The sequence below is a fragment of the Gymnodraco acuticeps genome, unplaced genomic scaffold (genome assembly GCF_902827175.1).
Source record: "Gymnodraco acuticeps unplaced genomic scaffold, fGymAcu1.1, whole genome shotgun sequence".
Taxonomy (NCBI): domain Eukaryota; kingdom Metazoa; phylum Chordata; class Actinopteri; order Perciformes; family Bathydraconidae; genus Gymnodraco; species Gymnodraco acuticeps.
The window spans coordinates 2,087,875-2,104,157 of NW_022990271.1; the positions used below are offsets into that span (position 1 = coordinate 2,087,875).

The following is a 16,283-nucleotide window of genomic DNA, read 5'->3' on the forward strand; positions in this document are numbered from 1 at the left end:
GCCATAATATACAGTCTTTAATTAACTATTAGTAGAGAATAACGAGTATGAATATACTTTATTACTCGTTTCCATTCATGTCAATTGCAGATACATGTTTAGTCTTCTCAAGCACCAACTATCAAATATCTCTCCTGATTGTTGGCACTTGACAATCACCTTACCTGAATTTTACTCAGGTGTAACTAAAGTCTGATTTAAGGGTTGTTTATATTTCACATAATTAATCAGAATCTGCAAAGTAACTCAAATAAATGCAGTGGAGTAAAAATACCAGGTTAACCTCTGAATTGTAGTGGAGTAGAATTACAAAGTAACAATGAGCTGTCATGTGGGTATATATTAATGCTGCGCATTATGGACACAAGCGATTTTCACCCATTTATTAATTATATGTTTTACATTTGATAACACCAATGTGTTTAATACTGGCAACTTCTAATTGTGGGAAAAACGAAAACGTTCAGTAGAGACGTCCCATAGAACATTTTGCGAAACACAATAGCCAGCATGTGTAGTTCTGGGGGGGCGTTCGATTCCAGTTTTGGATAGTCTGGCGTGGTTTCTTTCCATTTCAAACAGCTGTTTGACGCTCGGCGTAACCTTGGCGCACTGCCACTCCAACATCCAATCCCAGAGTTTGAAGATTAATCACTGGGACTGTAGTCCTAAACGATAGCTGGGGATTATGGGTAGTGTAGTGTCTTCGGCCATCCTAAACTCAGAAATGTTGCCAATCACAATGATGCTCGAAATGTCCCTTATAGGCCTACGTCTGTTTCCGGTTATTTTTATTTTGAAATTCAGTTACTGACGGACGCCAAAAAAACCCGAGATTATGGAATTAAACCAATAAATAAAAGCAAGGATAATTGTGTGTTATTAGTGAGTAAATAACAGTGTGTTATTTTGAAAAGAATAACAAATTAAAAGGACAAAATATTTAAAAAATACAGATTTCAGTATCCTGAGGCTCTGAGCCCCATTTATTTTCCTCACAGACGGCAACAAAAGTCCGAAATTATACGATTTAAAATAAAAGCAATAACTGTGGCTTCATATTGAGTAAGAACATGTTTTTATGAACCACACAGCTTCCGGTCTTCCACGACCCGACCGGAGAAAAAGACGTGCTGCAGGCACGAAACACATTACCAGTAGAAATACATTGCTTTTAAAATCGTGCTGGGCAACACGAAAAAAAAAGGGGGAAATCGTGTTGGTGAACACGAAATGCCATGAAACTGGGTTGGTAATAGGGTGATGGGGAGGGGCCCTGACCGACCGTCAACATGTGACGGGTTGGGAGTGAGAACGTGTTGTGTAATGATCGCTTCTACATATTTCACATAAACAGACAATGAAAGAAATGTGGTCTTCATGCTGATAACTAGTGTATGCATCTGCCAATTAGTGTTCTAAACAGAGTAGTGTGTTGAATCCTTATTTCTTGCATTTGAAACAGATACAATAAAAAAAAAAAAGTAAACTTACTGTTGTGTTCAACTTCTGCCAAAAACTGTAAATTGTTTCCACAGGACACTTGAACTGTCCCCAGATGTTGGGCACAGAATGGACAAAACATGGCAGCCTGAAAATACATACATTGATGTAGTAAATCCATTTAATCAAGTCAATCAAAAACACATAGTCTAAATAGTGTTTAGCTAAAATAAATGGAAAGATACATCATGTTTGTGATGACACGACATACCGCACAGCTGATGTCTGACAGCAGCTCTGTCCCCGTTGTTTTCACAAACACCCCCGCCTCTGTTAGTACAGATTTACTGACATATACATTTGTATCATCTGTTGTAGAGCCAAATAAATACAATAAAATAAGAACTCATTCTCAAAAAAGATAAACGGCATTCTTAAAATGTATAAACGAAAAAAGCGATCATGAAAATGTTTCCAATAAATGAATAAAATAATTTGTTACCACTTTGTTGTTCAGATACATCATATTTGTAACTAAATGATACATTAATTGAAACAAAACACAGTATAAACTGAGGAGTGACTCAATCCGTGTATCTACCGTCCAATTGTTTTTCTTTATTAAACAAGTAAACGGAAGAGCGTCTGAGAGGCGTTTTTACATTGAAGTACTTTTACTGTGTATTATTTTAGTAATCCTCTGTCAGAGTCCCCTCCATAGTACATAATGCATGTTTTCTGCTATCTTTGATGAGTGATAAAAAGACAATTTTACCATTAGTTCTTAATGATATTGATGCTGCTGGACTCACTAGTCTTACACTTACTACCACAATACAATGAAGTAGGCCTACTTCTAGTGTGTTGTTTAAAAAAATCCTCTGTCAATGTCCCCTCCTGAGAACAAAATGAGGCCACTTCTGCTAAGTTTGATGAGAGAAAAAAATATTTTTTTCCATTAGTTCTTCGTGGATAGCGGGTGGTATTTTTTCAACAAAAAAAATGTGGGTTCGGGTCCGGGTAATGTTTATGTTTATTAAGGATCCCCATTAGCTTTTTCTCTTGACAAAAGCTATACTCTTCCTGGGGTCCGACACTTAAAACAATAATACAACAATAATACAACAACATTCAAGACATAATTCCTGACATCATTAACAACATCACCAATATCATCAACAATTTCCAACATCATCAACAATCTCACCCACTTTCAATATCAATCTCAGCCAAGGATGAGTGCACAAGACACCCACCAGTTAAAAGCATGAGACCAAATTAAATTAGGGTTCACAGCTCACAAGGGTACATGGTCATTGGTAGATGGCCCTTCAACCTCTTCTTGAAAGAGGCTCTGGACTCTATTTCAGCAAGGTAGTTTGGCAATGAGTTCCATTCCTTTATAGCTCTATAAGACACAGAAGATTTCAGAAGATTTGTCCTGGGTTTAGGTGCCAGTAGATGGCCCGATGTAACTTGTCTAGTCTTATGGTCATGCTCATCTCTTGTGTAAACTATTTGATCATAAAAATACAGTGGTCTTTTGCTAAATTGGAAATTTCTTAGAAAAGTGATAACACGAGATTGCAGACGTTTCTCAACCGGAAGCCATGATAGGTTTCTATACATAACTCCAATATGTTATGGTAAAACAAAGAAGATGCGGGTCGGATCGCGGGTGTTGCTTAATAAATATATAAAAATGATAATAATTTAATGTAATGTTTAAATCCTATGACCTCTCCCTCGGGGGCCGGCGCATAACCTCTGACCACTCTCCCCCGCGGGCCCGCACATAATCATAACATCTGCACCGCCAATCTGCTGCTGAGCGCGCCACATTCAAAATGACTGAGCCGGTGAAGGCGAAGCTCTCTAGCGGAGAATACAGTATTGCCGAAAACTATTTATCAAGAGCGAAATCCATTGTCTGGGAGTCTTTTGGACTCATAGAGAACATAAGGGCTTCAATTGTGAAAAATAGTTTGGGGGTGCGGGTGCTAGTGGAGCCTCGCAGATGCCCCCCGCGTCCATTCGCAATGTCTCGCTGTCTCGCAGACCCCACGCAGCAGCTCACACTGTCCGCTCCTCACAGCAGCGAGCCGCGCAATGTCCCGCCAACACGGCACCCAGACCCCACGCAGCATTCTCATCTGTTTGTCATTACTGGTGTCATTTTCTGATTGCTAACGCCATTGTAACACATAATCACTGATGTTCCGCTGTCACGGTGGTGATCTCCTCAGAACAGAGTGGGCGAGCTGACCAATCAGAGCACAGTGGGCTCATGGGGGGGGGGGGGCAGGAGCTCCAACAAGCCGTTTAGGACAGAGAGTGAATACACATACTATACAGAGATGCTGTATGAGAAACCAATGTGAGTTTGGAAAATGGCACAATATAAATCTATTTTAGTATACCTCAACAATGAATGCGTTGTTCTGAGTGTGCCTTTTACCATGTGTCTTATGCATATAGTGACGACGTCTTCGTCACAATGTACTTTCATTATGTTGTTGCTAAAAGGATCAACATATAAGTAAACATGCACAAACACAACACAATTCTGTACTTATTTCCCCCTTAGGTTGTTTTTTATTGGAGTTAATCCTCCCTGCAGGACAGATGAGCTTCATTTATCCACATCAGGATCTGCTGTGCTTCTGTCAGTAGTATTCATCTTCCAGGTTAGGTCGATAAGGATCTTCAGAGTCTGGTGGCAGGGGAAGAGGGAGGGGCCTCTCACCGTAATCTGCAGCAACATATTAACACAAACAGATGAATATATAATCTACTCAAATAAAGTTTGATAGTGTTCTCTCTGTTTTATCAATGTCTGCCTTGGTAGCTTGATCATTTGGTTATTCAAATGTGGCTATCTTACCATCTTTAAGGCTAATGTGCTGTTTGTGATGGCCGGGGTCAAAGAGCAACTTTAACTCTGCTGTACCTTCATCAGCTCTGCTGGAAGACAAACAACATCAGATAAAAACAGTGAAGGTAACATCATCACACTGCGGGGGTCACTGGTATCAGAAACCATTAAACTGTCTTTGTGTACATGCATAACAACCTGTATGGACAATATTCTGAGAAAGAAACTACTACAATTACAATGTGAAATGTAGTATTTTCCACACCGCACAACGCAATGTAAGCAACCTTTTAAAGACAATGCTACCCTGCCCTCAGGTATACGTTGCTTTTTTTGTATGTTTTACTCTAAAGTTTATAGTAGAAGACTTTGAACAAGTGATTATGAACATAAACTGGTAAGGAAAGTGTTTACTGATGTAACCAGAAGGGTTGCCCCCTTCACCTTTTATAACCTGATGCTGCTTCCGTGTGTTCTGTCAGTTTTCCCCATGTCCAATAACCCCCTGTGTCACACACTACACAAAAACACCCTCCTACTAACTGTGGGGGAAACTTCTGTGTAGCAATGCAGTGGGAGTCACCGACGCATGAAGGAGACATGGAAAGAGCAGGAGCTTTGATGTCAAACACTGATGGTTTATTTGGAGCTTCGGCCGGAGAATTCACATCACAAGTCCAAGAGCCAGAGGTTCTGACTTCACGGTAGAGTTGCCACGTCAATTCTGGAGCGCCTCTCTCTCGTTAGCCCATTTAACTGGTTTCGCAGAGAGTAATCAACATATTTGAGAAGATAGCCTAAACAGCTGGGAACACTGAGTTACTTGCGTCTGACACTTATGGCCTCGAAGATTTCACACCTTGGAGTCCACAAACACTGAGAAGGAATTGTCAGTGTACCCACAACAATAAACCATCTGTGACCTAGGGTTGCCCGGTCATAGAATGGGAACAACACATTATGGCTGAAGCAGCCTATCTCCTTAAAGGAGATAACAGACGTCAGGGTTGGTCATGCACGTCATATCTAGGAGTCTAGGACAATTATAACTGTTGACTTAAAATACTGCCATGAGGATCTTCTTATTAAAACAAATAGACTCCCCATCATGTCTAAGCAGAACACACATTCAGTGTCTTCCTGGAGAATGGCCTAACAGTCTTTTGTGGCTATTAACAAAAAGAAGCACGTACCTGCTTAGCAAAGGTGCAGAAAGGCCTTGACCAAACACAAAACAGATCATAAGGAGAGCAATAATGTGTTGACTGATCCTGTCTGACGCCATTGTTAACACAACTTCTTGGCCAAACTGCATCAACAACTCCAGATTCTAGAATTCATATTTGTTAGTTTTCAAAAAATAATAGTTACCTAAAAAGGTAACTATTATTGCTCCTTTTAAATAGAATTTTAAAACATAATCACACAAAACAAAACAGAGTCACAGCACCTTTTTCAGTTCTAAAACAAACACATTGATCATGCTGTTATGATGGCTACAGGTGGTAAATCAAGTCAAACAACAACATTATACCAGCAGAAAATCAAGGGGAAAATTCTGGATTACATTCGGTTAAACTGTTAAGACAATACTGTTACGACTGAATAAACGGGTTTAAACTCAAATGCACGACTCACACAGGTTTTAACAAAAAAAGGTTTATTCTAACCAAAGCTCAACTACAATGGTATACAACACGAAATCACTCTTAAGGAGGAAAAACATTATCAAAACAAAGTCACTCTTAATGAGGAAAAAAACTAACAAAACAAAATCACTCAATGAGGACAAACACTAGGAGCATGAATAACAAGATACTTAGACAAGACTAGGCTCAAAGCTCTGCTTGGGAGTATTCCTGGCATGATACGCTGGTAGATTGTCACAAGGAATGAAACAAACTGGCACAGGACAAAGGGAAACTAAGACAATAAATACACCAGGTAATGGGGAACAGGTGGAAACAATCAGGGGGGGGTCGACAATCACAGGAGTGGGAGACACACAAGGAAGGGAGGTCAGAGTATCTGAAACGAGAGGGAATAAGGTTACTATTAAAAAATAAAGGGGAAAATCACTAGACAAAGTGACAAAAACACTTAACTAAACTTAACATAATTTGCGAGAGATGACAAATACTTATATATGCCTGCAACAGACTTTGCCATAATCACATTAAGAGTTTGTGTGATGGACATTACAATATGCTATGTGAGAGTTATGTCAGTTGCTGAGGTAGGCAGTGCACTGTTAAGGAACTGTAGAACTGGTGACATAAAGCTAAAATTAATAAATAGGGTAAGTGTAAAAGGCAAAACTCCATAATTAATTGTCGGATGATTTCTGGCTTTTGTATTCTGTAATGTGGGTGCTGCAGTGTGAAGTAAAGCAAATTAGAAATAACTGTATTATGTTACCAACATAAGTCCCTGTTAAGTCAATAGTGTATCAGATGTTATTTTTTAAACTTAAACTCTCTTGCACATCTTTACTTATCCTTTTACACCACTAAATATGAATGAATTAAGTGATGTGTCCATTGCGCATTGTACAATCGACCAACACTTATCTCATTGTCATAAGGGATCTCAAAGTTGATAAAGACACGGAGCAATAAACCCTTATTTTCTACAAAATTGTTGTTGCAAATAACTATAGACGTAACACTCCACAGCAACACAAACCGCAAGTGTAAAGTAGATCGGTCTAAGAGTTGTTTTTATAATTGTTACTCAGACATGCATACACACATACACAAGCGTCTGTCATCGTAGTATAATATTTCTGTCAGTGCATGATGGTACCATAAGGGTTTCCTGCAGTTTGTTGTTCAGGTAGTTCGTTGATTTAAATATATTGAAAGTTGGAAACGGAGATGGTTAGATAAAATGTGCAAGATAACGTTTATGTAGCAGTTCTTTATTGTCGAAATGATGACATTTCATAACGGGAAAACATCAAAGTGTATGGCCTGCTGCTGCTGAATGCATGGGGCAAGTGACTGGAACAAGTTTTAAAAGTTAGGCTATTACATCGTTTCAGATAATACATAATACATAATAATTGTGATGAAAACTTATAATGTAGCAATTGTTGAGGTGAAATGATGGAGTCTGGTTCGTCTTTAGCCACAGCACTGAGAGTTTATTTAAGAGTACAATTATTACAGCCGGAGAGGTAGCCAAGCTTCGATCCTTGCCCAAACGAAACCTGGCCAACTCTGCCACAAAGGCGAGATACCACGCACCAACATGAGAAGAGGAACCACAGCAACCCGCGATCATTTCTAATGACTGCCAGATGTGAAAACAAGAGCTCTTTGTCTCCAATTGCAGAGCAATGGGAACCCTCCCCCATCGGAGACAAGAGAAGATTCAAGAGACACAAAGAGAAATAAGGAATCTCACTATCTAAAGTTTTAAGCACAATTAGCTTGGATTAAAATATTCTTTCACAATAATGATAATTAATTCTATTTAGGGCTGCCTTTCAAAGCACCGAAGGACACCTTACAATTCATAACATATTCTAAGGAAAGGTTTTAAGACAGTACAAAGAATGCAGTCCGGGTGATGTTTTTTATGTGTGGTGCAGATGAGAGGGAGCTGTCCAGAATGACACCAAGATGTTGTGTTTGAGTTCTTGATAAGCCATTAAAACAGTAAAATAAATGTCTCCTGTTCACCAAAACATACCCATCTGTTATGGAAAAATAAAGTATTCCAAAAGTATTCTAAAAGTAATCTGAATACGTTACTTTTTTATTCTGTTTGTATTCTGATTACTTTCAGAGCCATGTATTCAGTATTTAGTAACTGATTACATTTACAAAGTAACTCTCCCAACCCTGACCACAGATATGACTACAATAAACTACAGTTGTGAAGAGAGGCTGGTTTCCCAACGTTATTTCAGAGTGTTCTGTAGTGTTGCTCTCAACATTGCTCATCTGTTAGTCGAATGCTAATTGGATGGACTCAAGCCAAAATAGTCAGAAAAGCAACACACTCAGAACCAGGTAGGCCTACCATGTTTCCCCAGTAAATGTCAGTGTCACCTACCGACCAAGTGCACAAATGAAAAAAGGAGGAACGTGGCAGGCTGACTATAGGTAACCCCTTTTTTCTACGCTTAAAATTGTTGTAATTTACCCGGAATTCTTACCAGACTTTTACCACATGAACACATTAGTTTAATATTAGCCATTGTCACATGCTACCTTTGAGGAATTATTAATCAGGACCGCCCTCTTTTATTTTGACTGGATAATTGTCTCACTAACTCCATTACTGAGATACAGGGATGCCGTGAAAGTACATTGTTGAATTGCCGGATCACCCGATGAGAATCAATACCAGGACCTCACATTCATAGTGATATCATTTGTTAGTGTATCTCAGACAAACGTAATAATGACAGGACACCATGAGATCTGCATTAAAATGTTTAAATAAAGAATTCACACCTAAAAAAAAGAGCAATTTCACATACTGAATCAATACAATGTAATATTTGTAATTACAGATATTAAATTATTTATTTATATATGGCATATCTACACCCACAGTATAGCCTCCATTCCAGTACATTTTCTGTTGTCATTACTTGTCTGATTGGCTCTTGAGAAGAGAATTTATTCAAAAGTCAGTGCTGATCTCTTTATGCTAACATGAGGCTTTGATCAGCAACAACAGACGGCTGTTTATTTTGTTCATGTTTTTCTTTTCAAAGGAACAAACCATTGAGACTGGTGAGATGGCTGAATTGTACAATTTCCACATTCTTCATTAGATAATCTTTCTTTCACAGACATTGTATATTCTGTTAAATATAGATCACATAGAATAATCTGTTGTCGTGTTAGGTGTCTTTTTAGTGATACATGATGTAGGAAGCACATCCTCTGTTGTTTTTCACAGCAGAAACAACTGTGCTGTACCCATGCTGGACCCAGATAGACTTAAAACAGTGGCAATCGTTTCTTTTTCAATGATTTACTCTACTGTAATTGCTAGCATCAGCCAACAGCTATAGCGTTGTAAAAAGCTAATTCCAGCAATATTTCCGAGGTACCATGTAGCCATGCAACAAGTGGCTTTCTACATGTTGTCATTCCTGACCTGTGGCCATTGGTCTGCTGGCTGCAGTTTTGGAAATGATATTCCTTAACATATTAAAGGTGCCTCATTTGCGTTTTGAATACATTTCTATCTATATTATGTATGCACACACCTGGAGAATGTGCACACAGGCTCAGTGTTGCAACCATTTTACTGTAGTAAGATGTGACCGTGACAGCAGAGGTATAGCACAGCACATTCAGTGGAAAAAAAGTGCCAAGTCACATCAACAACACTCCTTCATTACAATTTGCATTCAGACTTGAACTCCACACACACTCGATGACAATCTGTTAAAATGTGATAATGTTCACTGAGGAAGGTCACTATGATCTGATGAAAAAAGAGGCACTACTAGTAAAGATATGAAGACACCAGAGTCTTGCTTTTCCTCCCTTGTCAGCAACTTCTGTACTGAGAATCAGCCTGTTTCTGATGTGTAAACTATGAGGAGCGAGAGTCGAAAAAACCCACAGGAAAGACAATTCTGTACGTCAGAACTCTTCTTAAACCACCAAAGTGCCTAAGCCAGATGTCCTTTGTTTCAACATATCCATCACTGATTTTATACCTAGTAAGAACACACAGTAAAAAAGCGCAGTGTTGCTAGGAATAAAGGTTTATGGCTTTACTGGGCAAATTGTGGGGGCTTTATATTTTAGGACTATAGTACCATGGAAGCTGCTAAAATGTTTGTCATACAAATCCACTCTTGTACACCCTCACACTGTTTTTGTGTGCATTTCAGTGTTTATTTGTGGTTCAGTGTTAAATATGTTTCATCGTCTCTGCCTAGCCTACTCTTGCTTCAATGTTTTGTTACCTTAATTTGACCTGCAATGCCTTTCAACCTACCACAGACCAGATCTGCTAGCATGGAAACTAAAGCATTTTACCATCTGCTTTTATCCTGTGGATTATATTCTCTTCTCTCCCTGTCTGTTGCAGAACATTGATGAAAGGGTGTGACTCAAAAGAACTTGACACACAAGCTATGCAACCTTTGGCCTTTTACACCACTGATAGATCACACCTTGTCACTGCACTTGTAATTCATTCAGCTACAACGTTGACTTTGTTTAAAAGCTACCCATGAAGGAAAAACAGGGTTTCATGCACCGGAATCACTCTCTAAAAGAGACCCACAAATGTAAAGAGCTTATCATCTATAGCTGGTTTTCTAACGGTGTTTATGAGTATTTATATGATTTTACAACAGTGTTTTAGGGTGTTCTTGTTGCCACTGAACTATTCCGGATATCACATTCTTATCAGGAGTTCCGGAAGAATAAAGGTTACTCTTCCAACATGTATTTGTTTTACTCAGTGTACATTTTCAGTGTGCAGATGTTATTTAGAAAATATACACTTCCTCAGTGCTCAGACTCTTAATATTTATAGTCAAAGCAAACTCTTCTTGTGTATTCAAATCTAAACCCTTTTTTTGTTAAGTGCAAATTCAAGCTGGTCCAGGTCAGTACGGCTCCTGGGCTTTCAGTGTTACACCTGGTTAGATGACATTGCAGGCTATGTTGTGTTGCCAAGGCTGCTTTGATATCATAGTTGTGCTTTCCAATTCACCATCTCATCACTGACACCATTTTGCATATCTTTCTTTTCCAAAGACACTTTGGCTAATTTTTCCATCTCTTCTTGCGGCACAAAGGTTTCCCCACAGCTCCAATATGTGATCCTTCTTGTCCTGATTGTTTGTCAGATGTGTTAATTTTGTATTTGTTCTTCTTTGTTCTTAATGTTAGATATGTCTGTCCTTCATGCAACATTATTTTATGATACAGTGTACTGTACAGGGCTGAGGTTAAAGGCAGGGCTATTCCAGGTAGATGTCTTCTGTAGGGCACGAGAAATCCACAAACTCTTTATAGTACAACTGGAAGGCTTTCCTGAAAAAAAGAAAAAAGGAAAATACTTCAGTCAGAATCTTCAAACTGTACTTTAGTTTAAGAATAAATCATTCAACTGTTACACAGTCAGCTCCTTTTGATTTCACTAAATTGATGCCCAGCATAGCCAGATCAGAGCATGTGTCAGCCAAGTAGTAGTAAAGTAATGGATATGCTGGATATGCTAATGCGCAGTTCAACTCACCCTATTGACTCTGCTAGAGGTTTGGTGGAGTTTTCAGACACAAATACATGGCAGGCAAATCTCTGGTCTGCTGGGTGCTTAGTAATGAAACCAAAATACCTGCAAAAGAAACAGAAAAGAGATAAGGCACACTGTCATTGCAATAAAAAAACTGCTGTTTCACACTAGATCAGTAGTTGGCCCAGTCTTTTGTACATTGTTGAGTTATAGCAGCACCTTGTGGTAAGTTAATATTTGGTGTAGGTGAACACAACACATTACAGCTTCTTCCTGATCTTTTTTTATTCTAGGTTGACGGTACATAACATTTGGACTTGGTGTTGTAGTCCCTCATTCAGGCTTCATATCTTTACTTACTTGCTGTTTTTGGGGTGATACCCACAGAAAGAGACGTTTTTCAGCTGGAAAAAGTGGCTGCACTCGTTACTCTGTAAACAGAACACAGCAAAGAGGCAAATAATGATTTAGATTACCATAAAGAAGGCTGCTTGATGTCTACTGTAACTATTACATAATACTGCTTTATTTGCCCCATGTTTTGTCTGTATTGAATGAATGATCAACTCATTTGTATTTATGATACAGGTGAAAGTCCTGCATCCATATGCAGAGGTGCTACATGAAGCAACTATAAGACTAGAAAGTAATATAGTATACCCATGATTAACTTTGATACAAATATTACAGACGCAATATCTCGACATATCTCATTATGAGACAGCTACAGGAAGGCATTTATGTGAAAGACAATTTGACCAAAAGTTAAATATCTCTATCCACAGTTTCATTAGGTACCATTGTTAACCAAACCAACAACCAATAAGTAGATTGTACACTTTGTTTGCTATTTGATTTTGGTTTCACTGATCTTTATAAGATTATTAAAGGGGGCAGGCTTCAAATGTATTAATTAAATGTCTTTGTTGAACACTTATTTTGAATTGATCTATTACAACAATCTAACTAACGTCTGTTATTTAGTTAGTTTGATTGAATGAACACTGTGAGCAGACTACGGTTCTAACTCAAGCAAACAATTATTTGACAAATTACCTCATCTCTGCTAACTCTAGTTAGAGGATTATGTGTTTTAGGATGGGAGAACTTTTTCAAATCAGATTATATTTGTAGAGTTTGGGATTCGAGACTCACTGTTATTTTCAAAATGTTCTGACAACATGTTGTTTCACTGCAACCATACCATTTAATAATAATAATAATAATAATAATTCATTTCATTTCCATACGCTTTTTCAGGTGCTCAAAGACGCTTTACAGTGGTGATAAAACGAGAAATAATAGAATAAAAATATTAAAACAGCAACACAACATAATTCATATATTAAAAGCCAGTCTGAGGAGGTGTGTTTTGGTCAGTGTTTTGAAGGTGGGGGGGTTGGTGCAGTCTCGGATGTGTTGTGGAAGGGAGTTCCAGAGGGTGGGGGCAGCGATGGAGAAGGCTCTGTCCCCCCTAAGTCCTATAAGTCTTAGTGGATGGCAACTTAAATGTGCATACATAACTTCTTATAGTTTATAATATGTTTAGTATGTGCAACATTCATTTGAAAAGTAACTACAGCTGTCAAATAACTGTAGACAATTAGAGAAGATATTATAATTGTTCTCCCATTTGAGTTGAAACTGCAGTTTTAAGCTACCTAAGATGGAGTAACATTAAAGAAAACACTCCCCCTTACATGTTTGCCTGTAGCCTCTATTGGCCACCACAAGGGGGTGACATGCTTCAATTGTTCAATGGGATTCTAGTGTAAGGATTTGGTTTTATATCACAAAGTGCAATAAAGCAGCACTTAACTTCTTATGCATTAACCAAAAAAAAGTTAGTACTTACTCTGTCACATGCATAATAATCCTCTTGAACTGCAAGCTTGATGCCTTTCACACTGATCTCCAGGATGCAGGAGGAAGGAGGGTTGTACTTGACGGTCACCCGTCTGTTGGTGGCAATCTGAAAAAAACAATGTAAAAGATAACTTATTAAATGTAAACAACTTTAAAATGCTCAAAACTATACGATCAAACTGTAAACCACATATATACTAGAAGATAAGACAAGAGTAATACTAACATTTTAACTATGTTGACGGTGTTCTATATTTTATAAAACAGTACAATTGTGATTAGAAGTAAGCAGTTATCTTGTGTGGATTTATTTGTCCTCCTTTGGGGTGTTGCCAATTGCAAGTGGGTCCTTTATTTTGGTTCTGTGTCAGATTGCTGGACGATTACACACAGTTTTTTCCATAATGGACACATTGATCAAATTATTGATCAAATACAACTTGTAGTTTTTGTAAGGTGTGGGACATGCCATGGGACAAAAAAATGGTGTAATTGTGGCTTTTTATTACATATCATTATGAGTCAAATGATTTACAAACACACACCCACACCACAGGCCTCATACCTTCTGCATAGCTGCACACAGAACATCATTTCCTTTGTGGAAGGGCACTTGAACTGAGCCCAGGAACTTCAGCCGGTATCTGTCCATCCATTCACTGCTCTTTTCTGCATCTGTGAGACATAATTTATCATTTTTGAGCTTTTGTATCTAAATAAATACTAGCTATAATATATTTCTACAACTTGATGATACATTGCAAATATAATAATCAAACATTTAATTTAAAGAAAAAAGTTTACACAAAGTTGGAAATATTGACTCATGCACTGTTGTAGTGCACCAATTAAATATGTTTGGATGCATTTCAGTTTTACAAACATATTTATAGCCTTCTTTAATTCATCGTCATGGCAATGTCCGTACCTTTGTAGCTCTCAGCGTCCTTCGTCACCTCTATAGCGTAATAAGCTGGGAAGATCCCACGGGCACCAGTTCGCATGTTGTAGCCCTCGTACCAGAAGTCCTCTGACTGGACCTCCACCAGCAACGGATCCTCCACCTCCAGCTCCAACTCATCATCATGCCGAGGGACAAACCTGTCCAGACAGATGCAGTCATATCTTAAAGTATACGTTTTAAGTGTTTCAAAAGTGAACTTGAATGGTGGTTTAGAAAAATGTGTATCTTGCCTACACATAGTCTGCTTGCATTGAAATTAATGATTTATTTCAATGCAAGCAAATCAAATCAAATCAAGTTTTATTTATATAGCACATTTATAAACGATTTTTGGTCGAGCCAAAGTGCTGTACATATAATAAAAATAGCCTACAGTAGAGACACTTTTCAGCAAATACAACAGCACAGATTGTTCAGAATATCAGTATGAGAAAAAGCAGACTATGTATGGGAACTTTGCTTCTTTTGAATATGTGGCCCTTCAGCTGAAATGCTCCTCTCGAGCTCTTTTCCTAAACATCTATAGACCACCCAAATACTGTGCAAGCTTTTTTGATGATTTTACTGAGTTGTTGTCTATAGTGTGTATTGACTTTGACCGTCTAGTCATTGTTGGCGATTTTAATATCCATGTTGACAACCCCCAGGACAGAGGGGCTACAGAACTGTTTTGTGTTATCGATAGCTATGGACTCAGCATGTGACGGAGCCCACGCTCAATAAGGGGCACACTCTGGACTTAATTGTATCAAAGGGTCTGAACATCTCTAAGCTTGTGGTGACTGATGTTGCACTCTCCGACCATTCCTGTGTTTTCTTTGAGAGCTCTATTTCCGTCCAAACAACTGCTAAGAAAGAGGTAACCACTAGATGTCACTTATCTGAAAATGCACCTTGCTAACTACTTAGTAAATTAGCTAGTAGATCATTTTAATTATAAGATAACAAATGTCATGGATACCATTGCTCCCATTAAAAAAAAGGAAGTATCTAGCAAGAAAATATCTCCGTAGAGAAAAACCATGACCGTGAGAACAGCAAACACTGAGTGCAGAAAAGCTGAACGCAGGTGGAGAAAAACAAATCTCCAAGTTCACTTGGAAATATTTAAAGAGAGACTCTGCGTCTATAATCAGGAAATAAAAAAGGCACGACAATCGTTCTTCTCTGACATTACCAAAAATAAAAACAACTCACGTGCCTTGTTTGCTACCGTCGACAGACTAACTAACCCCCCAGTGTCGGTAGCTTCTGAATTTCTATCCACCAGGGCGTGCAATGATTTTGCCTCCTTCTTCACTGACAAAATCATGAAAATTAGACAAGCAGTCAGTGCCTCTGCATCAGGTACAGCAAATGTACAGTCCCTGTGTTCACCTAAAGCCAATTCAGACACCATGTCACAATTCCGTCTGATAAATGCTAAAGACCTGGAAGACATTATTCAACATCTGAAATCCTCCTCCTGTAGCCTCGATATTATCCCGACAGGATTTTTCAAAACTGTTTTTCATTGCTTGGCCTCAGATATACTACACATAGTAAACAAGTCTCTCCACTCGGGTGTATTTCCACAGGCCCTGAAAACTGCAGTAATCAAACCGCTCCTAAAAAAGCATAACCTAGACGAAACCATAATGAATAATTACAGGCCAATATCAAACCTTCCCTTTTTAAGCAAATTGATTGAAAAAGTTGTTTTTCAACAATTGAGTAATTTCATGTTTTTAACTGAGGGTTTTGATGTGTTTCAGTCGGGCTTTCGACCAAACCACAGCACTGAGACTTCAGGTTAAATGACATCCATTTAAACACAGACAGTGGCAGAATATCAGTGTTAGTATTATTAGATCTCAGCGCTGCTTTTGATACTGTTGACCACAACATATTGCTAGACCGTCTAGAAAA

At 38.4% G+C, this 16,283-nt stretch overlaps 1 protein-coding gene across 3 annotated transcripts in view; it reads right to left on the minus strand.

Moving 5' to 3' along the window:
- Positions 1–8,747: 8,747 nt before the first annotated feature.
- LOC117549405 (C-Jun-amino-terminal kinase-interacting protein 1-like) overlaps positions 8,748–16,283 on the minus strand; it is a 52,191-nt gene continuing 44,655 nt past the window's right edge. For all 3 annotated transcript variants that reach the window (XM_034221293.1, XM_034221292.1, XM_034221291.1), the window contains 6 exons: positions 14,340–14,512; positions 13,977–14,086; positions 13,401–13,517; positions 11,906–11,976; positions 11,549–11,647; positions 8,748–11,343 (listed from right to left, as the gene is read on the minus strand). In XM_034221293.1, coding sequence (XP_034077184.1) covers positions 11,271–11,343; positions 11,549–11,647; positions 11,906–11,976; positions 13,401–13,517; positions 13,977–14,086; positions 14,340–14,512 — 643 coding nt within the window. In that variant the 3' untranslated portion in view covers positions 8,748–11,270. The remainder of the gene's footprint in view (positions 11,344–11,548; positions 11,648–11,905; positions 11,977–13,400; positions 13,518–13,976; positions 14,087–14,339; positions 14,513–16,283) is intronic.